Genomic DNA, 24,088 nt, shown 5'->3' on the forward strand with positions numbered 1-24,088 from the left:
CCGATAACTGCCATTCACCGACAACACCGGCGTCCGGCCATCAGCGTTACTGTGGTAACCGAGCGTACCAACACCTAGGCGAAGCCTTCAATATCCCCTGTCCAGAACGCTGTTCGTTATCTTATCATTTTATACCCAAATGACTGCAACTGATAGAAGAAGGTACAACCGGCCACGGTCGGATATCAATAAGCAAAACTTTGCCAGCTATCAGTCGGTTTAGTCGATTGGTTTCCATTAGGTCTAATATTACCACAGTGACCAGTGATTGATCCAGTAACAAAACCGTACGAAATGTTCAGAATCTCTTCTCGGTGAACCAACGATACCTCATCAATTCATCATGTTGCTGAAAACTTTCGCATTGCTGCTACTGCTGGGTGTGATGCTAGTCCGAAATGCACATGGCCAAAGTGAGTGGGCGAAGATTCCAAAAGTGTGACACTCGTCCTAACGATCAACCGTAAATTTGCAGGTCAATCCAGGTGTATATTTAGGAAAACGTGCGTCGAATGTTTGGATGCTGATTACTCCTGTGCTTGGTGTACGGATGAGGTTAGTATTTGGCATGCATAAGCAAAGCTATGAAGTCGATGATATAATCTCAAATGACGCATCAAGCGACATTTATAAGGCGCCGTCCACAAATTACGTAACGCTCTAGGGGGAGGGGGGGGGAGTATGGCCAAGCGTTACGGTCCATACAAAATTTTTAGGATTTTCATACAAAAAAGCGTTACGGAGGGGGGAGGGGGGGTCAAAAATGCCGATTTTAGCGTTACGTAATAAATGGATGCTGCCTAACGAAACGGATTCCTCGCACATATTTTTGTACCGGTATGTACGGTGAAGGAAGTCGATAAGCAACAGTGATACTTAACTGATAAGAACGTCTGTCGATAACGAACGTTTTGGTGAGTAAGTAATGATTTGAGTAAACAAAATGTGCACAATTTGCCGGCCGGTTTGTAAACAAACAATATAGGACGTGCAAAATTCCGGAAATAAAGTATATCGTTGAAGCTGCTACGGGATCGATTTTGAGATTCTTCGATAGGTCTCCTTTGAGTGCTTGGGATATTGAACATTACAATACTGCATTTAACAGGAGTAAGTTCATTTTTCTATTAGATTCCTGAGTACCTGGGATGACCTGGCTGAACACGGACATTGGGATCATGGAACTGTTGATACATATACCGTTATCACATATTTTACGTATGTGGATTGTGGAACCTCTGTGTACTACATAAACTTATATTTCATCATGTATCAATGAGAAGGCCTCTCGCTACTATTCCTAGGAAAATTTGATGACCTAAGCGAAGTCATGCCTTGATTTCAAAGACTGTAGATGGACTACAATTAGAGCTATTTGCACGTGGAAAACAACGGTTAGCTCCAGATAGCAATACTTCACCGAACAGTAGTAAGTAAATTCCTCGAATAGATTCCTGAGTATCCGGGATGGCCTGATTGCAGTCAGGTGTTGAGTTCATTGAGCTGCAGATGACCTGCAGATGATTGGCAGTTTTCCGCGTGCAAATAACTCTCATTGTAGCCAATCTATTTATGGTTCTCTGAAGTCAAGGCATGATTTCATTCAGATCATCCAAATTGTCTACAGTATCTTGACATTACAAACATTTTAAAGATTTTCAAGTATTGGTGCAATTAAGTATTGTTATAGTAAAAACAATTGAAAATCATCTGTGGTGATTATTTCGAGTAACCATATTTTTTTTAAGGACGGATTCGGATAATCCATCGATAGATTCAGAAAATATAAACAGTAGTACAAGGGCAACACATGTTCTAAAGATGTCCCCGATGACCTATGGGGTCAATAAGGGAATCATATCTCGCGTTTAATGCTATTAGAAAACAACAAACGTAAATGTAGGCTTGGATGGTTCAGAAATGAAGAATCTTAAAATCGAACCCGTAGCAACTTCAACTATCCTTAAGCAACGGAATATGTAAACTCCCATTAAAATATTCCGTTAAGAAAGAAGTTATGGTGGTGCAAATCGTACTTGACCTTCTTTTTTACCAAGAGATGCGAATAACAGCTACAGAAGAAGACCCCGTTTACTTTGGCGACCACAAAGCCCTCATTGGTAGTAGACACCAACTCCTGGACGAGGTATTTACCCGTCTTCTATATCGCCGTTATTTTTCTGGACCCATCCGCGACCCAGTTGCCATTGCCGGCGGGTACTCAGTATGGGTCCGCTATGATGGCGATATCCGTCTCCCACTCAGAAACCGCCTGACAAAGCAGTTGCTGAGCCGCGTCACAGTGGTTCAGGTTCAGCTGCGTTACCTGCACTTTGCTTTGTTGTTCACTGCGGCTTTCTTGAAGGCCGGACATCGTGAACCTCCCCTTGGGTGCCTGTTGTTCACGGATTTCCCGGAACAAATCAAACACATTAGTGAAATCATGCAGCCTTGTGCCTTATGATCTAGGCGCCGCATCACCTGCACAGCTTGCTCCTATCAGGGCATTTGCAGTCCCATGACTTGTGTTCTGGTTCCAGACACCTGAAGCAAACCTCCGGTGGCTCATGAAAGATCAGTTGGCATACTGACCAACCCACCTTTAGCCTCCCTCCTTTACGGACTTATTTACGTCCACCAAGGGTAGCTGTACCAAGGCTACCTGTGTCTCTGCCGGTCCCTTCAGTTGCCGAACAGCTGTGGTGGCCACCTGCACCTCGCACTGTTGCCGCAGTTCCATGACGAGCTCTTCCGCTTCAGTAATCTCGTCTATGTTCTTCACCTTCAGAGTCGCCACCGCAGTAAGAGCCCTCACCTCGACCCCTTCGCCAAGGGCCTGTTCCGCCAGACTTTTGTAGGCGGCTTTGGGTTCCTTGTCGCGCTTGAGCTCTGGGATTATTTTACCCGTACGAGTACGTCTAATATTGCACACGACGGCTCATAGATCCACGAGCTTCGCATCGCCTTCAAGACGTCCGAGTACATAGACAGACTGTTCGGTCTCGATGACGAGCACGTCGCCTTTCTCGCGCTTGGCCCTACCCTCTTACGACTTCTTGGTTTGGAGTCCCTAACCTCCTTATCGAGCGGTTTTTTTTTTCTTCTTCCTCTTCTGCTCAACTTTCGTCCTAGCCTTGATTCACCCTACTTTGTAGTTGCTGAAGAAAGGCCTAACAACGGTCGCAACCCCCTGTTCCCTTTCCATCCGGGATTACTGCCGACCTTCGGGATCTAGTATTTGCTTGGCTTTGCGAGCACTGCCAGACAGTTCCTCGCCTGACGGCTGCTCACCCGCTTCTACGAGTGTTTATCAAGAGCAGTCGCATCCGCCACATCTTTTGGGCTTCCTGCGAAAGCGAAGGCCTCCGTCTGGGAAGACTTCGCAACCTTTGCATTCGCCGGTTCTGCCGCTGCTGCAGTTTTTATGAGTCTCTTGTGATCTTGCTTGATATCGTCCGTCAACTAACGAAGTCGCAACAGGGCCGTTTTAAGGCCCTTGCTTCCTGGAGGAATCCCTGGAGGAATTCCTGGAGAAATCCTTGGAGGAATTCCTGGAGCAATCCTTGGAGGAATTCCTGGAGAAATCCCTGAAGGAATTCCTGAAGGAATCCCTGGAAAAAATCGTGGAGGAATCCCTGGAGGAATTCCAGGAGCAATCGCTGGAGGGATTTAAGAAGGAATCCCTGGGGAAATTTTAGGAGGAATCTCTGGAGAAGTTCCATGGATGAACTCCTGGAGGAATCACTGGTAGAATTCCTGGAGGAATTCGTGGTGGAATTCTTGGAGAAAACCCTGGAGGAATTCCTGAAGGAATCATTGGTGAAATTCCTGGAGGAATCCTTGGTGGAATTCCTGGAGAAATCCTTCGAGGAATTCCTGGTGGAATTCCTGGAGGAATTCCTGGTGCAATTCCTGGGGGAATTCCTGGAGGAATTCCTGGGGGAATTCCTGGAGAAATTACTGGTGGAATTCCTGGAGGAATCCCTGGAGGGATTCCTGGAGGAATTCCTGGAAGAATCTGGAGGAATCCCTGGAGAAACTCCTGGAGGAATCCCTGAAGGAGTTCCAGGAGGAATCCCTGGAGGAATTCCTGGAGGAATGTCTGGAGGAATTCCTGGCGGAATCCCTGTAGGAATTCCTGGAGGAATCCCTGGAAGAATTCCTGGAGGAATCCCTGGAGGAATTCCTGGAGAAATCCCTGGAGGAATTCCTGGAGAAACCCCTGGAGGAATTCCTGGAGAAATCCCTGGAGGAATTCCTGGAGAAATCCCTGGAGGAATTCCTGGAGAAATCCCTGGAGGAATTCCTGGAGGAATCCTTGGTGGAATTCCTGAAATAATCCTGGAGAAATTTCTGGAGGAATTTCTGGAGGAATTCCTGGAGCAACTCCTGGATGAATTCTTGGAAGAATTCCTGGATAATTTCCTGGAGGAATTCCTGGAGGAAATCCTGAAAGAGTTCCTGGAGGAATCCATGTAGAAATTACTGAAATAATCCCTGGAGGAATCCCTGGAGGAAATTGTTGGAGGTACCCTGTACAAATTCCTGGAGGAATCCCTACAGAAATCGCTGGAGAAATGCTATATTTTTGGAGGAATCCCTTGACCAATTCCTGAAATAATCCTTGTAGAAAATCCTGGAGGAATCCCTGAAAAATTCCTGGAGGAATCCCTGGAGGAATTCCTGGAGGAATCCCTGGAGATATTCCTGGAGGAATTCCTGGAGATATTCCTGGAGGAATTCCTGGAGGAATCCCTGGGGGAATTCCTGGAGGAATCCCTGGGGGAATTCCTGGAGGAATCCCTGGGGGAATTCCTGGAGGAATCCCTGGGGGAATTCCTGGAGGCATCCCTGGGGGAATTCCTGGAGGAATCCCTGGGGGAATTCCGTGAGGAATCCCTGGGGGAATTCCTGGAGGAATCCCTGGGGGAATTCCTGGAGGAATCCCTGGGGGAATTCCTGGAGGAATCCCTGGGGGAATTCCTGGAGGAATCCCTGGGGGAATTCCTGGAGGAATCCGTGGGAGAATTCCTGGAGGAATCCCTGGGGGAATTCCTGGAGGAATCCCTGGGGGAATTCCTGGAGGAATCCCTGGGGGAATTCCTGGAGGAATCCCTGGGGGAATTCCTGGAGGAATCCCTGGAGGAATTCCTGGAGGAATCCCTGGAGGAATTCCTGGAGGAATCCCTGGAGGAATTCCTGGAGGAATCCCTGGGGGAATTCCTGGAGGAATCCCTGGGGGAATTCCTGGAGGAATCCCTGGGGGAATTCCTGGAGGAATCCCTGGGGGAATTCCTGGAGGAATCCCTGGGGGAATTCCTGGAGGAATCCCTGGGGGAATTCCTGGAGGAATCCCTGGGGGAATTCCTGGAGGAATCCCTGGGGGAATTCCTGGAGGAATCCCTGGGGGAATTCCTGGAGGAATCCCTGGGGGAATTCCTGGAGGAATCCCTGGGGGAATTCCTGGAGGAATCCCTGGGGGAATTCCTGGAGGAATCCCTGGGGGAATTCCTGGAGAAATCCCTGGGGGAATTCCTGGAGGAATCCCTGGGGGAATTCCTGGAGGAATCCCTGGGGGAATTCCTGGAGAAATCCCTGGGGGAATTCCTGGAGGAATCCCTGGAGGAATTCCTGGAGGAATCCCTGGAGGAATTCCTGGAGGAATCCCTGGAGGAATTCCTGGAGGAATCCCTGGGGGAATTCCTAGAGGAATCCCTGGGGGAATTCCTGGAGGAATCCCTGGAAGAATTCCTGGAGGATTCCCTGGGGGAATTCCTAGAGGAATCCCTGGGGGAATTCCTAGAGGAATCCCTGGGGGAATTCCTAGAGCAATCCCTGTAGGAATTCCTGAAGGAATCCATGGGGAAATTTCTGGAGGAATCCCTGGGAGAATCCCTGGAGGAATTCCTGGGAGAACCCCTGGAGGAATTCCTGGGGGAATTCTTGGAGGAATCCCTGGGAGAATCCCTGGAGGAATTCCTGGGAGAACCCCTGGAGGAATTCCTGGGGGAACCCCTGGAGGAATTAATGGGTGAATCCCTGGAGGAATTCCTGGGGGAATCCCTGAAGGAATTCCTGGGGGAATCCCTGGAGGAATTCCTGGGGGAATCCCTGGAGGAATCCCTGGAGGAATTCCTGGAGAAATCTCTGGCGGAATTCCTCGAGGAATCCCTGGCCGAATTCCTGGAGAAATCCTTGGAGGAATTTCTGGGGGAATCCCTGGAGGAATTCCTGGGGGAATCCCTGGAGGAATTCCTGGGGAAATCCCAGGGGGAATTCCTGGGGGAATCCCTGGAGGAATTCCTGGGGGAATCCCTGGAGGAATTCCTGGGGGAATCCATGCAAGAATTCCTGGGGGAATCCCTGAAGGAATTCCTGAGGGAATCCCTGGAGAAATTCCTGGGGGAATCCCTGGAGGTATTCCTGGGGGAATCCCTGGAGGAATTCCTGGGGGAATCCCTGGAGGAATTCCTGGGGGAATCCCTGGAGGAATTCCTGGGGGAATCCCTGGAGGAATTCCTGGGGGAATCCCTGGACGAATTCCTGGAGGAATCCCTAGGGGGATTCCTGGAGGAATTCCTGGAGGAATCCTTGGAGGAATTCCTGGAGGAATCCTTGAAGGAATTCCTGGAGGAATCTCTGGAGGAATACCTGGAGGAATCCCTGGAGTAATCCCTGGAGTAAACCCTGGAGGAATCCCTGGAGGAATCTCTGGAGGAATTCATGAAGGAATCTCTGAAGGAATTCCTGGAGGAATCTCTGAAGAAATCCCTGGAAGAATCCCTGGAGGATGCCCTGGAGGAATTCCTGGAGGAATCTCTGAAGGAATTCCTGGAGGAATCTCTGCATGAATTCCTGGAGGAATCCCTGGAGGAATCTCTGTAGAAATTCCTAGAGAAACATCTTTAGATATTCCTTGAAGAATCTCCGGACAAATTCCTGGAAAATCCATGCATAAAATGTCCGCTTTCCATCATTTGATTTACAGAATGCATACTCTTCCTTAAGTGATGCAGGCAAACAAGGTAATTCAAATCTTAGCGATCATGCTTATAGTATTCATCCCTTGATCTTGTTTCAGAACTACGGTATGTACAAGCACCGCTGCATGACTTTCGACGAACTGGTGGCGTCCAACTGCAGCAGCAGCCAAATCGAGACGAACGCAGATTTCAGTAAGCTAGAAGTTTTGGAAAACCGACCCCTACGGGACTATGACCGCGAAAAGCTAGAAGCATCTCAGATAAGCCCGCAGCGCTACCGGATTCACCTGGGGAAGTGTGCGTTGCGTACGTAAGGTTCTTAGATTCTTCGCTAACTCGACTCCTATCAATTCCAGTGGAATCCCATTCGTTCAAGTTCACCTACAAACCGGCCAAGAACTACCCGCTGGATCTGTATTACCTGATGGACCTAACCTGGTCCATGAAGGACGATCGGGACACTTTGATCAACATGGGTGATCAACTGGCGAAGGCTCTGGCCAATCTAACCGAAAACTATCGGCTGGGTTTTGGAAGTTTCATCGATAAGCCCGTCATGCCATTCATCCAAACCGAGAAGGACCGTGTGCTGAACCCCTGTAGCACCGAGCGGGACGTTTGTGAGCCAACGTATGGGTTTCGTCACAGGCTGGAGATCACCAAGAACATCAATCAGTTCATTGAGAAGTTGAAGACTAGCAGCGTGTCGGCGAACTTGGACAATTTGGAGGGGGGTTTGGACGCGTTGATGCAGGTGTTGGTGTGTGACGATCGAATCGGATGGGGGAAGAATACGAGGAAGATAGTTATTTTGGCTACGAATGGGCTCATGCACATGGCTGGCGATGGGCTACTGGCTGGAATAACGGAACGGAATGATAAGGAGTGTCATCTGTCGGCAGATGGCGAATACACTGGAACCCTGACGTATGATTATCCATCTCTGGAGCAAATTTATAGAGTTCTGGGTAAATCGAAAACGGCTGTAATTTTTGCAGTCACTGACGAACTGAAGGATTATTATTGGTCTATGCGGGAGTTGATGTCGGAGTTCACCAGTGTTGGACTGCTGCAGGACGATTCATCAAACATCCTACAGCTGGTCGACACAGGTTACAGGGACTTTGTGAAACGTGTAGAGTTCACAGACAATGCCCCAGCTTACATCCAGATTACCTATAAGACCGATTGTGGCGGGGTTTACAAGACACCGCAACCAACGAGTAAATGTGACAACATAGAAATAGGGAAGGAGTATGATTTTTTCGTGGAGGTTCGACTGCTGGATTATCCGAACGGGGCAGACTCAAACCTGACGGTCAAGATAGAAGAAACGTTGATCAGCAATGAGGGAGTGGAGTTGGAGATCTTCATCAGAGAGGCTTGCCAATGTGAGCTGGAGGAAGCACCAACGGAGGGTAGTGAGATTTGTGGCGGAAATGGTGAATATTCGTGTGGAATGTGCCGCTGTCATGCCGGATGGTAAGTTTGAAGATTTTTTGGTAAAGTGAAGTTATTTGACGAACGTTTTCATTTTGTGGAAATGTTTACTACCTATGATTCCTCACACGAACCCTCTAGTAGAGGATTGGTGTATTCAGAAAAGTGTCTTGTAATGGTTTTCACAAAGATCTGACTACGCTATATATGAGCTGTAAATGATCCAGATCGTTTCTATATATTCTTTAAATCGTCCTAGAAGAAAATTGCCTTCTGCTTCTATTTTGGCCACAGTGCACCTCGGATATTATCATTCTCAGGGGAACGTTAAGAACAATCCCTATAAACTTATTTTGGACTCAGATGGTCTGTTTTGGCTCAGCTCTCCCACTCTGGCAGGCCATATTCGATTATTACATTTGTAGACCATCTTGTCAATCTGTGGTCTGGACAGCAACATGCTGTCCAAGGCTAAGCCAGGATAATCTTCCATGTAGGACTACCTTATCGTTGATCCAGTTAGGACGATTTCGAAATCCTCAATCAAAACAAGTCTAAGAAATTTAGAATGAGAGAAGAAGATGGCCTGGGTTCTGTCTCAACAAGCTCTTTAAAGAAAATCTATAAAAGATTATTTCCGAAATTTTGTTCAGGGATTTCTTCAATCTTGTATTTCTTCGGAAATTCCTTGGCAGATTCCTCAACATATTTATCGAAGCATTCATGTAGAAAACCGTCTATGGATACCTTCCTGTAAAACATCTTTCAGATGTTTTGTCAGAACTTCTTCCAGCGATTCCTTTAGAAAATCTTCCAGTGTTGTTTTTTTTTTAATTCAGCTTCCTTTGGAGATTTATCTGAGATCTGGAATGCTTCCAAGGATATGAACTTTCTCTTAAGTTGTCCACAAATTACCCCAGAAGTTACGTTCTGAACTCTTTTATAAAACCTTCCATGTATTCGTTCTGAAATTACTCCATGACTAATAGAACATCATCCAGGAATTCCTTTCAGAAGCTTCAGAAATTCTTCTAGAATTACGTTAAGATTTTTTTCAAGAGGGTCCTCCAGAAATCCCTCAAAAAAAACCCCTGTAGAAAAGCTTCCATGGAATTCCTCAGAAATCCTACCATAGATTCTTCCAGAAATCCGTACGACCATTCCTTCAGAAAATCAAAAGTTCCGAATTCCTTCAAAGTTTTTTTTAGAATATCTTCCACAGGCTCCTACGGAAATTCTTTCAAGGTTTTATTCAAAAATACTTAGAAACTTCTCAAGCGAGAAATTGTTTATGCAATAAGGATTCCTTTCAAAATTTAATTCGTGGATTTGTTTCAGGAATCCAGTCTAGAAATCTATAATGGTTTATTTAAGAAACTGCCACTGGTTTCTTCAGAAATTCTCCTAAAAATTCTCCAGAAATTTCTCCAATAGTTTTTGAGGGTAGATTTTCATGGGTTCCATTCTTTTAGCGAATACTTTAGAAAATCCTTCGGATATATCCCCAGAGATTCCTTTCGATTTTTTTACAAATTTTTTGTTCTGATTATTTATTAAATTCTTCTAGTGGCTACTTCAGAGCATTTACAGAGATTTCTTCAGAAATAAATACCGGTATTTCTCCAAGAAGTTCACGACAGATTTGTTTGGGGATTTACTCTAAGGATTCCATAGAAAATTCCCGCAGGAATGTATGCAGGATATTTTTTACAAACTCATTCTGAAAATCTTGCTGAAATTCCTCCAGAGATGCTTGCAATCTTACTTCAGAATCAGTTCTCCAGAAATTCTTGCAGGAGTTCATACAGATATATTTCCTAAGAACTTATACTGGAATTCCTGAGAAATATCTCAAGAGCTTTTCATAGGCATCTTTACGGAAGCTTATGTAGGCGTTTTCAAGAATTCTTTTAGAAGCACTTCCACAAAGGATGCTCTTCTGAAATTCCTCCTGTTACTCCTTTAAGCATTCCCCTGGCCCTGGGGACCCTGGGATTGCTCTGGATATTCCTTTTCAGATTTATTCAAGGGTACATCCTGAGATTTCCACAGGGGTTGTACTGGAGATACTTTGAGACAATCTTAAAGGATTCTTTCAGAAACTAATGCTTAGATTCCTTCTAAAATTTCTTAGGAGTTTCAGCAAAGTTTTTCAGAAAATATGCATAAAATGTCCTAAACAATCCCGCTGAGATACTTTTTTAAGAATTCCTTGAGAAATTATTTCAAGGATTCCTGCAGAAATTCCTATAATGTTTTTTTTTTATTAATTGACTCAGCGTTTCCATCAGAGACTCCTTCAGAGATTCCTGCAAGATTTGTTTCAGAAATTCCTTCATGTTTTTTTAGAAGTTCTTCCAGAAGTTGTGTAAAAATTGCAGATAGAGCTCTTGAAACTATCCCGGAATGAATTTCTGAAGCAATCCATGGAAGGTTATCTGAAAACACTGCAGGTGATACCTTTCGAGATTCTTAGAAGGAAAATTGAAATTGCTTGAGAAATTTCAGGTGGAATTCCTGGTAAAACCTTTGGAGGAATATTTGAAAGAATCTGCTTAAATCATCTGCAGAAATTGCAAATAAAGGTCCTGATAGAATTCTTGAAGAAATCCCTAAATCACTCAGGGGACTCCCTGGGGAAATTTCTGTGGAAATCTATGGAAGAACTCCTGTGAATATCTCAGGAGAAATGTTTGAGAAGAACTTTTTTTACAATTTCTAAAGGGATCAGTACACAAAAATCTTTGTCAATAAAAAAAATCTGGGAGGAATTCCTGCAGTAACAAAAAAAAAACTACAGGAATTCTTAGTGAACCCCTGATAAATTTCAGAAAAACTGGACTACCCTCTTAAGGTACTTATAGAAGTTTGTCTTGAAAATTTTAAAGTATTTTCTGCAGAAATTGCTGAGAGAATCGTTGGAAAAATTTCTGAGGCATCATCAAAACTGAGTCCCAGAAGAAATGTCTGAACAAATCCTAAGCAATTCCTGGATTTTTTTATTTTTTAATTATGTGTATTTTAACTTAGGCTAATTCTACACTAAATTCCTGGACTTGTGAAGAAACCGTTGGACGAATCTCTCGATAATGTTTAAGAGGAATTTCTAAATAAATGCCTGAAAGAATCCCCGAATATATGTAGTAATACCTGGAGGAACCTTTGGAAAACTTCCAACAATAATTTTTGAAAATGTTTCTGGACAAATTTCTGATTTTTTGCAGAAAAGCCCTAGAGGAATTTCTGAAAGAATCGTCGAGTATCTGTGATTTTTTCCTACAATTGCATATTTTGCGGAAATCTTTTGAGAAATTCCTGGCAAAACTCCTGCAGAAATTTCTGGAAGAATTTTATGAGAAAATTCTAGAAGATTTCTCCGAAGAATATTCCCAGAGGAAACTCTGATAGTAATTCAATTCATTCGGAAATATTTAAAGAACGACATAAAGGAATTTCCTTAAGAATCTCTGAAGGAATCCCAGGAGGAGTTTCTGATAGAATTTCTAAAGAAACCCGTGGACTAGTTTCCAGATGAATATTTTAAGAAATATCTTGAGAAAGTCCTGAAATTCTTTGAGGAATTCCTGAAAAACATATCTGGAGGAATCCCTGGAAAGAAGATATCAATGTATTTCTCAAAAATTCTTCTTAATGTTCATCAAGATATTTTACTAGGAGCAGAAATCTTAACGAATATTATTCCAGGGATTTATTCAGAAACGGTTCTAGGAACTCCTTGAGAAAATCCTTCAAGATTTTTTCAAAAAAAAAATGAAAAAATCTTTCATGAATTCCTTTAGATATTATTTTAGAGTTTCTCTCAGAAATTCTTAAAAACTTTTTCTTGAAATTTCACCGGATTTTTTTTCAATGATTTCTCCAGAAATTCCGTCACGGACCCTTTCAAAACATCTTCATAGTATTCATTCGGAAGTTTTTGCTTGCATATTTCTTCGGAAATTCTTCGAGGAATTCCTCCTTATAAGCTTTTAAGAAGTTTTCCATGAATTTCTTTAAAAATTACTCTAAGGATTCCCCCAGAGTTTTTGTTTCTCAAGGATTTCATTTAAAAAAAATCATCCATTATTTTCTTGAGAATTTCCTGCAGAGATTATTTCAAAAAAAAATCTTCCAGGGATTGTTTAAAAAAATTCTTCCCATGATTCAAAATCTTTCAGGAATTTGTCGAAGATCCCTTCACCTTTCTACCAAAAATCTTTCAGGGATTCATTCGGAAATTTTCTCCAGAGATTCTTTCAGAACTTTCTCGATGGATATTTATTTAAACTGATTGATTTTTAAATTCCACCATGTTTTTTTTTTCAGAAATTCCGTCAGAAACTTTCCAATGGATTTATCTAGACAGTTCTCCAAGGATTATTTTGGAAAGTCGTCCGGGGTGTACTTCTGATGTCTGTCCACGAATAGGTGTTCTTTTGGGAAATCTTCCACTGATTCCTTCACAAAATCATTATTTAGGGATTTTTTCCAATGATTCCTTCAGAAATTCCTCTGAGCACTAATTTGGAAAATTGTCCAGGCATTCATTTAGGAAACTTTCCAAAGATTGCTTTTGGAATTGATCCATGTTGTGCTACAGAAATTCCTCCAAGGATTCTTTATGAATATCTTCGAGGGATTCCTTAGGAAATTCCTCCAGAGATCCTTTCAGAGAATATAGTGGGAATTTCATTATAAATATATGTATCTTGAGAATCCCTCTTAAATTTCCTCAAAAACTCTTTTGGAATATCGTCCTCGGATTCCTTCATAAATATTTCCAGGGATTATCTTTTGGAATTTTTCATGGATTGTTTCTGGAACTCCTACATGAATTTCTTCAGAAACTTCCCCAAAGTTTGCTTCAGAAATTCCTCTAGAGATTTCCTGAAGGGTTCCTTTTGAAATAATTCCAAGAATTTTTTTAGAAAATTCTCCACGGATCTTTTGAAAATCCCAAGGGAGATCTTCCAGAAATCCTTCAAAAATTTCTTCAGCGATTCTTTCATAAAATCAGAAGTTCAAACTTCCTTCCGAAATGTCTTCATGAATTCGTTCCAAAATTGCTCCGCAGATTCTTAAGAAAATTATTTCAAGAATTCTATAAAAAATTTATTAAACGGTTCATTTGAAAATTATTGCAAAGATTTTTTAACTAATTCCTCCTGACAAGAGCAGACATTTAAGAGTTTTACCATGAGTTTCCAAAGGAATTTCTCCAGCTATTAATGTTAGATATATCCCTTGGATTCCTTCAAATATTTCTCCAGTGATTCTTTCATGAGTTCTTCCAGCAACATCTTCAGAAAATCTTCAAAGGTATCTTTTGGAAAATCGTAAAGGGCCTGTCCATACACTACGTAGACTCTTAGGGGGGGGACGGGGGAGTCTGGCCAAAGTCTACGCTCCATACAAATTTCGAAAATTTTGTGTGAACAAAAGTCTACGGAGGGGGAGAGGGGGTCTGAGATGGCCCAAAATGAGTCTACGTAGTTTATGGACAGCGTTAAAGGATTCCCTCAGAAATTTATCAGGGAAATTTATTCCAAAGATACCAAAGATACTTATCTTTAAGAATTAGTTATGAAGTTACCCGAAGAAATTGTTCAGAAATTCTTCAAGAATTTCATTGGAAAGTCTTTTACGAATTTCATCAGAAATTCCTCCAGGAATTCCGTTAAAATATTTTCTGAAGATTTCTCCAGAATCTCTCCCACGATTTGTTTTAAAAATTTAACCACCGATTTCTTCGGAAAATTTCAGAAATTTATTCTGGGATACCATTGGAAATTTTCACAGAAATGTCTTCAAAAATTTCTGTAGCAATCCTTCAGGAAATTTATGCAATAATTCTTGAAGGAATTTTTGACATAATTTCTTTTAGTGATTCGAGCAGAAATTTTATCAGAGATTATACAACTCATTTGAGTTGCACAATGAACTTTATGCAACTATTTTTTATTATGCAACTGATTAGAGTTGAACCAGTACGGTAAAATAAGTCATTATTATATTGAAATGATATTATAAAATTTTAATAATAATACTGAATTACATAATAGTTTTTTATGTAACTAGTTGCAAAAAGTTGTTTTCAGCACGAGTCGTACATTTATCCAACGAGGCTTGCTGAGTTGGATAAATCGAAATGTGCTGAAAAAATCGAGTATTGCAATGAGTTCCATACAACATTTTATGCAATGATTTTTTTTTTCATTTTACAACTTATTTGAGTTGCATAATGTTCATAATGTAACTCAAATGAGTTGCATAATGAACATTAAGCAACTATTTTTTTATTATGCAACTTATTTCAGTTTCATAATGACATGGTACGGAAAAATAGATCATTATGACACTGAAATTAGTGGTGTAAAATATAAATTATGATACTGAATTGCATAATAGTTATTTATGAAACGAGTTGCAAAAAGTTGTTTTTTTCAGCACGAGGCATGCCGAGTTGGATAAATACGAAGAGTGCTGAAAAAATCGAATTTTGCAACGAGTTCCATACAAAATTTTATGCAATGATTTTTTCATAATGCAACTCATTTGAGTTGCATAATATTCATAATGCAACTCAAATGAGTTGCATTATGAACATTATACAACTATTTTTCATTATGCAACTCATTTCAGTTGTATAATGAATCAATTCGGAAAATATGCCATTATGATACTGAAATGAGTTATATAAAATTGAAATTATGATACTGAATTGCATAATAGTAGTTTACGCAACAAGGTGCAGAATGAAGATTTTTACAGCACGAGTTGTACAATTATCCAACGAGGCTTGCCGAGTTGGATAAGTACGACGAGTGCTGTAAAAATCGAGTTCTGCACCGAGATACGTACAACGTTTTTTGCAATTTCATAAATTACCACTTGAGGATAGTTTTTAACAAAACTTTTACATCAAACTGCACACTGATGTTCATAGCCATGTTTAAGAAAGCCTGATCATAGCAGGTTATACTATGCAGTTGTCACAATTTTTCAAACCTGCGTCCAGAAAGCATCAAGAAGTTGATCAAAACTGAAAACAGTGCAGTAATGGTTCATTACGCAACGCAAATCAGTGCTGTAATGAACCATTACAGCACTGATAATTTGGTGTGGGAAAGTAGGCCTTTTCCTGTCAGATTTGCGTGAGGTAAAACAGCCTATTACGATGAGAAATTGCAAAAAATATTTTAACAAATTATTTTTTTCTTCCGCAAGGGTTGGCAAAATTTGCGAGTGCGATTTGCGCAGCTTCGAAAGCAGTGACGACCTGTTAAGGCAATGCCAGGCGGAGAGCGAATTCGATGAACCTGGTCCCATTTGTTCCGATAAGGGCGAATGCCTATGCGGCCAATGTATATGCAATCCGGGATTCGACGGACGCCACTGCGAGTGCAGGGAATGTATGCCGTAAGAATTCGCATTTCTGCGGTGCATTGTCAGAAGGATAAACGTTTCAATTTTCGGAATTTTCAGATTATTCGGTATGATCTGTAGCGATCATGGGGAATGCGACTGCGGTGCCTGTAAATGCCATGAAGGATGGTCAGGCGAAGAATGTGACTGCTCAACGGATGAGGCCACCTGCAAAGCACCACATAAGGATCAAATCTGCTCTGGCCGAGGCGAGTGCATGTGTGGCAAATGCAACTGCGACGAAACGTACTTTGGGCCTTACTGCGAAGTAACAGCCGGATCTGAATCGGAACTGTGCTCATTTTATGAGGAGTGTGTCCGCTGTGCTATTCACAAGAAGCTGGGAAGGCAATGTGACTCCATTGAGGGTGAATGTAAGTCCAAGCTAGGACTGTACAAGGCCGAGTTCATCAACACTTTGGGCGGTAAGATTTAGTGGCACGGTGAATGCAATGAAGTTGTATTGGCTAAACATTTGGAACTGTTTCAATATCTAATCATATAATACCTATCATTTTCCAAAACACCCTATCCCCTAGATACTCTGAACTGCACGGCCCGCATCACAAACGACGGTCAAACGTGTGACTACAAATACACCTACGAGCTGGAGGAACGCCTCACAGTGCTTAGAATCATGGATCAAGACTGCACCCAAATCAACAAGGCAACCGCATTTATGACCATTGCAGGGCTGACGCTTCTGTTGGGCCTGATGTTCGTGGTTGCCTATAAGGTAAAAACGCATTTGGAAGATCAGCGGCTGTACCGGCTCTTCCAGGAGGAACAAATGAATCAAACGTCGTACGAAATGACCAGTCCGCTGTACAAGTCGCCGGTCAGCGAGTTTCAGGTGCCCAAAGAGATAGCCGACATTGAGTTGAAGTAAAGGTGACGAGAGTAGAGTGGAATAAATTGCGCCTTGCGGTAGACAATATGCAGGGTGGGTTAGAGCCATTCACGATTGATTAAGGGAGTGTTAGAGTTCGTAGCCGATGACTGCTTACAAGCACTCATTTGCTCTCTTATCAACTCAAGACGTTTTAAAAGTAAATTTAATGTTTTAATGATTTTTATGGAATTGCCAAAGAGAAAAATGAATAATGAATTCATAGTATCTATAGTTAAGTATTCAATATTGTTTAAAACTAGTTGCATAAATATCACAGCCAATTTCCTGATTATAGTTACGATATGTAATGGGACAGCTTCAGAAATTTCTCTTTCGTGAATTCTTCCATGGATGTCTTGCAAGGTCCCGAAAGTGATTTTTTCAAAGCTTAACCCGTGAAATGCTTTGGAAACTCTTCCCACAATGCCTTAAAAAATTCTTACAGAGTCTTCTGCAAGGATGCATAAAAAAATTCCTACAGGAATTTCCCCATGACTTCCTTCAGTGGTTCCATCATGAATTCTTTCAAAAGTTCCTCTAGGCTAAAGTGACCAGACGTCCCGGATTGTGCGGGACAGTCCCGGATTCAAGCAACCTGTCCCGCAATACCAAGAGTCCCGGAAATGTCCCGGAATTCCACAGTAGAGCGAATACTGAACTACCCAAATATGTTCACACTTAAGAATTTTCATTATAACATATTATTATGCGTTTTTGTCTTCCATGCAAAAAACCAAATTCCCATTGTACTTTTTTCATATAGCATTTTTGGCAGTTTTGTCATTTTATAGTAAGTATTTGACAGTTCAATGCATAGCACCAAGACAGGTCTCTACTGCATTGAGGTCAAAATGTATTTTTTTTTTTACAATACATTAGGAAGGCTGCATGAAATTGGCGTCAGAAACTTCCTACAGTAATTGTCATATAACTCGGTTAAAAATGTTCAAGTGGCTGTAACTTTTCGAAAAAGGCATCAAATGTTCTCAATTTTTACTGTAAGTTGATTAACTAGATGTGTATCAGTGATCAAAATTTGGAACAGATCGGACTATTCTGCACGAAGTAAAAAATATTCAATAAAAGGTGATAATTATCCGACAGCTAACTTTGAGCTGTTATATCTCCGGAACCATTGAACCGAATGCAATGAAATTTTGAGCGTTTATGACTTATATGATGAGTTTTGAAAAACATTTGACTAAACTTAAAATTTTTAATACGGATGAAAATTATAACGATTATATTATTTTTCTAATATAACACCAAATTATCCAAAACTTCAATATCGTTTCAAAATTCAAGGTGCTTATTATAGTTCATTTAAATTCCCTCTAACTGACTCGCATATAAATATGTTTTGATGGAATGTAACAACATAGCAGGCAATAAATTGAAAAAAGTAATGAAATGCATACTAAAAATAGACCAATTTACTGAAAAAACATAAAATAAATGAAATCACTATAACTTTTTCTCTTATTAAAAATTTAAAATTAAATAAAACGTTTTTCAAATCACATCATATGTATAAGTCATAAATGGTCAAACTTTCATTGGATTTGATTCATTGATTCCGGAGATATAACAGCTCAAAGTTAGCTATCGAATAATTATATGTACCTTTTTCTAGAATCTTTATAACTTCATGCAGAATAGTCCGATCTTTTCCAAATTTTGATCACTGATACACAACTAGTTGATCTATTGACAGTAGAAATTTGAGAATATTTTATACAGTTTTCGAAAAGTTACAGCTACTTGAACATTTTTTGAAAAGTGAAAAATTTGCCTGTCCAGATCATTTTGTCTATCCCCTGTAGTAATATATTAGAAAACTGAGAAGAAATTACTGAGGCTTCAATTTGTTGTATATTTTTACAAATAATTTTTCACCGCTTGAAATTTTTCAACAGACGTTCTCAAAACTTTTTCAACTTCATTTCAAAGTTAAAGCAATTTAGCATATTTTTACACTAGACTATGCCAATTGAAAAAGAATATAAAAGTTAAAAACATACTGGAAAATAATAGAAATGATCGGCACATTCAAGTTGCTGAAAAGTTTGCACAAGTTTGAGTTTTAAGAAATTTGTCCCGCATTAGTGCAAAATGTATCTGGCCACTTTACTCTAGGCATTTCACCAACAATTCCTCCGGAAATTTCCCCAAGTATGTCTTTAGAAGTTACTCCAGACATTGTTAGAATGCTTCTATCGAGGAATCTGTCATGAATTTTTCCAAGGACATTCGAAGGAATTTAACCAGAGATCCTTTAAGGTATTTCTGCAGGTATTCTCTCAGAGATTTCTTCAGGGTTTTCTCCATATATTCCTTCAAGAAATCCACTGAAGATTGCTCCAATAATTCCATCGGAATAATATGAAGTTTTCTGCAGGAATTTCTTTCTCGTATTTTTTTTTCAAAAATTTTAAGCAGAGATTATTCAAACATTAATCCATTAATTGTACAAGAAATCCAATGATTTCTTAAATAATTCGTCTGGAAATGTCTACAGATATGGATTCCTTCAGATTTTTTCCAGGGATTTCTACAGAAATCCTTCCAGGAATTCGTTCAGAAAGCTCTTCTGGGATTCATCGTGGGATTTTCTTTGGAAACTCCCGTAGATATTATCCCTGTGAATCCCTGAAGGAATTCCCCGGGAAAATCCTTCTGTGATTTTTTCAGGAACAACTGCAGGTATTATTTTAGATTTTTTTTTAAATTCCTCCAGGCACTATTCTTGTGATTTGTTCAAAATTTCCTCCAGGAAATTATCCAGGACTTCCTCCAGGAATTGTTTAGAGATTCTATTAGGAATTCCTTTTGAAATTGCTTCCGGGATTCCTCCTAAGGTTTCTTCAGGAACTGCTACAGGGATTTCGCCAGGAGTTCCTCCACGAATTCATCTTCAGATTACATCAGGAATTCTCCATGAAATATTTCTGCGATTTCTTCGGTACTTTCTGGGAATGCTTCAGAAACTCCTTTTGGAATGCCCTCAGGAATTCCTCTAGGGATTTCTTTAGGAATTCTCCCTGGGATTCCTCCACGATTTTTCAGGGAATCCTCTAAGAATTCTTCCAGGGCTTCCTCCAGGAATTACTCTAGATATGCCTCCAGTAATTTCTCTAAACTTAAGGGTCTAAAGATTCCTTCAGGAATTTTTGAAGCATTCTTTCAGGAATTTTCCCAGGAATTCCTCAAGCAATTTCTCTAAGAACACCTCCACGGATTCTTTAGGATGGCATTTCTCCAGGATTTAATCCAGGAATTTATCCAGGGACTATGATATCCTCCAGGAATTATCCAAGAGTTCCTGCAGAAATTGATTCCGGAATTCCTCCAGGGTATTTCTTTTTCTCCAAGAATTACTCCAGGATTTTTTCCAGGAATTTCTCCTCCAGAAATTCCTCCAGGAATTCCTGCAAGATTTCCTCCGGGAATTGTATCAGAGATTGCACCAGAAATTCCTCCAGGAACTCCTTTAAGGATTCCTCTAGGAACTCCCCCAGGTATTCTTACAGAAATTCTTTCAGGCATTTGTCCAGGAATTATTCCATGCATTCCTTCAGGAATCCCCTCTGTAATTCTTCCAGGTATTCCTCTACGAATTCCTCCAGAGATACCTCCCGGAAATGCTTCAAGAATTTCTACGGGAATTCCTCCAGGAATTTATCTAGGAATTCCAGCAGTTCATTCAGGGCATCCTTTAGGAATTCCTCCAAGGTTTGCTCCAGTAATTCCTCTAGAAATTCTTCTAGGATTTCTCAAGGGATTTCTTCATAAATTTCTCAAGAGATTCCTCCAGAAATTCATCCAGGGATTCCTTCAGGAATTCATCCAGAAATTCCTTCACGGGTTCATCCAGTTATCCATTCAGAAATTGCTACAGCGATTCTGCCAGGAATTTGTCCAAAAGTTCGTCCAGGAATTCCTCAAGAGATTTCTCGATAGCTACGCTAGAAAATTCAGGACAACGACAAGAGTGAGCCAGAAGGAAGAAAGTGAATTGGGAATTGAAAACGGACTCCGGTTGTGCAATAGCTGCGGTGAGTGCTGACAAGGTAACCCAGCAAACCAGAAGTCACTGAAGGATGTTAGTCTAAAGTTATATTACATAGAGAAAAGTATATAAGTAAGCAAAGGCTGTATTGATTGTATTGCTATCAATGCTATAAAGAAGCTCAAGAATAGATAAAGTCAGGTCTTTTTTACGCGGTTTAAATTTAAATTCATCGTCTTATTTTTGCATGATTTCGATCAACGATCAACGATCAAATCTGACTATAAGGAGTGTATCGGAAATTAACTATAAACATTCAGGATGCTCTATCTCGAAGCATGTTTGGTCTTATCATTTCGGTTCTTCTATCAAATCTTCATAATACAGTCAAGTTTAGAACAGCCTGAAAAAAAATGAAAAATGTTTAGCATTATTGAAAATATTGTAGAATGAATACATCTCACAAATTAAAGTTTTGGACAAATTGTTGTTTTTTAAAGATTTTTCAGCGTTTCAATAACCTGTAGTGAATAAAACTTGTACGGCGAAAAATCCAAAAAATATTAATTATTGTTAGCAGTTATGTACACATAACATATCACCGAACACCAACTTAAAAAAAAATATTTATGATCGAAAAACCCTCAACATTTAAAAAATGACCTATCCTAAAAAAACACTAATTTTTTGTCGAACTTTGACAGTCTGTTTTAAATATCTTCAAAGGTTATACAATTCCGTTCTCTACTAAAGCTACCTCGTCGTTAAGTTTAAAAACATATTTCCATTTAAAAAAAATTGAATCATCAATTTGATGTATTTTTTATTTGCGTAATTGTGCTTTGAATGAGCATCAAAAAATAGGGTCCCTGAAAAATTACCTATTTTCATTTTTAAGAATTGCGCTAAAATGGAATCGAATTTTTTCTTGAAAATTTTTTTTTACCTATATTATGAACAATCTGGGAAAGAATATATTTGCGCTAATATATTTAAAAAAATCAAACAAATTTCCATTTTTTCCGCAATTTCGAATTTTTAAAAGGTGTCCAAAATTTCAAGATCATGCGTTTAAACTTTGAGATTGATGACCATGTAAAATAATTATTTTTACAAAAGCAAAAGTGCCATTCCTTTTTCTGAGGATTTATATAGTACCTCCAAAAATAAAATTATTTATAACTTGAATAAATTATTTTTTAGGATGTTTTGAACATATATAGTTAATTTCCGATACAGTCCTTACATGTCAATGGTTGCTACTCCGTGATTGATCTGAGCTGGTTCCAATTGCACTGAGATCCAAATGAATAAGGGCTGGGACACTCCACTTATTCTCAAAGTGCAATTTAAGCAGCTCATACATTTTGGATCAATAACGGCGCCGGCCACGTCCTTATAGTCAGTTGGGAAGGTAAAGGAATGTTAGAGTGTGCTGGTTGTTGCTACTAAAGACCGAGATCACCTCTGCATCCCCACAATCAGCACGGACTGGGGTATTTGTTAGATGGGAAGGATGGGAGATCTGGGGGTCACCGTTGGGTCGGTGATGCGATCCATGGATTGGGGGTTATTTATAGTGTTCGTAAGGTGATACATTGTGTGGTGAATAAGGTGAATAAGGTCAAGCGGCACAGCACGCTTTGGTTGCATAACTTGTAGGCGTTATATACACTGTGCTGTGAGTGGAAGTTGGAAGGGAGGGAAACGACTTTTTTCCAATTCGTTTCTGGTTCTAGCGATGGCTATGAACATATGAATATACATGAGTTGTATATGTAGAGAAGAGAGAGAGAGAAAGTGGATAGAAAGATACAAACTAGGATGAAAGGGACGGGCCAGGGATTGAACCCATGATCTTCTGCATATGAATCAGAAGCGGTAGCCACTAGACCACCAAGCCCGTCGTCTTTTTTTTTGCATGATTTGTCGAGAAATGGTGAGACAACTAGATCAGTTTCGATCCAGTGAGCCAACAGCTAAATTCAGTGTTGTTATTATCTCGAGTACTTATCATTTATTTATGTAGTACTAGCAGTCTCGGCAAACGTCGTACTGCCTGCCTACTCTGTTTTTTGATATCCGGTTCCGTGAAGAAATGCCTCTCAAAATGGAATTTCTGATTTCCCCGTTTTTCTTGCCTTCCCGGTCGCTTTTCCTCATTAATTTTTCGTACGAACACGTCGGAGCCCTGGCGGAATGCAACAGTGAAAGAATCATGTCGATCTGTTGACCCGTTCCCGAGCCTATTCATGACATACAGACACCGTTCCATTTTTATTTATATATATAAGAATATAAAACTGTCTTTTGGGGAATTCCGGCAAGGATGTACTCGGAACTGAAAGTCTATTCTTAGAGAAATATAAATTCAGGACATTTCAAGATTGCTAATAAGCATAGACAAACTGGATATTTTTTTATTTATGTGCTTTTATTAGTAAGTAGGAGCTAATTCTACACTTGGATGAATGAGTACTGGAAGGACTCCACTAAGTCATAGAAGACATTATTCAGACATTTTCAAAAAAAGATCTTCAGATGGGTTTCTATTGTGTTCGACTGGCGAAAATGTTGAAGGAAATCATGAAGAAAATTCCGGGCTAATCCTAAAAGAGTTTGCAATTTCTAAAGAAGAAATCATAGCTGAAGATTTCTTACGAAAGTTTTGTAGATATTAAAAAAAATGTATTATGACAATCAGAAGAAATAATGCACGAGTAAAGAAAAATCCTTAATTAGCATTAGCATTAGCATTAAGTGAGTCGCACAAATTCGTAGGTGGTACAGTCCTAGACCGCTGTTATGAGGGTTGCCTCCTTCCCGTCTGAACCAAAGCACAAAGATTTGGGACTAATCTCTGACTCTTAGACAAGATTGACGCAATCCTCCAATGGTCGAGCACTGTCCTGGCCACGTCCTTGCGACTGCTGGGGAATGGGAAAGGATGGTTAGTTTTGGACACCTATGAAAAATGTAGACAACTCTACGATCTCTCAGGCCTAGGTGTCACGGGAATTTGGGTGTTGTTATGGAAGGGTAAGCTCCAAAAGATACGCTTGGTCAACGTTCAGGCATACCATTGTTAGCCTTCTTCGGATCAGTTGTCTGCCCGAATCATCCTTGTTCCCTCGTCGTCTTGATGGTATTTGGTTGAATTACTAGATTCTTCGGTTGATAATCTGAAATATAAAATAATATTAACATTGCACGTCGAATAAGATACATATCAGAGCTACGCTCGCCATAGTTACATATTTTTCAATATTTTTTATATCATTCGATGAATTTACCTGAATCCTGCTGAAATAAAATGTTAATTAGCAGTACATTAAAATT

General features: G+C 40.3%; 1 protein-coding gene across 1 annotated transcript; it reads left to right on the forward strand.

The window, feature by feature from the left end:
- The first annotated feature begins 161 nt into the window (after nucleotides 1-161).
- On the forward strand, nucleotides 162-16,979 carry LOC115259134 (integrin beta-nu). Its single transcript, XM_062850564.1, has 7 exons — nucleotides 162-413; nucleotides 476-555; nucleotides 7,082-7,280; nucleotides 7,340-8,465; nucleotides 15,651-15,842; nucleotides 15,909-16,273; nucleotides 16,388-16,979. The coding sequence occupies exons 1-7, from the start codon at nucleotides 344-346 to the stop codon at nucleotides 16,735-16,737; spliced, it is 2,382 nt and encodes a 793-aa protein (XP_062706548.1). The 5' UTR covers nucleotides 162-343; the 3' UTR covers nucleotides 16,738-16,979.
- Nucleotides 16,980-24,088: the final 7,109 nt, after the last annotated feature.

This window comes from Aedes albopictus, chromosome 2, assembly GCF_035046485.1.
Source record: "Aedes albopictus strain Foshan chromosome 2, AalbF5, whole genome shotgun sequence".
Lineage (NCBI taxonomy): Eukaryota > Metazoa > Arthropoda > Insecta > Diptera > Culicidae > Aedes > Aedes albopictus.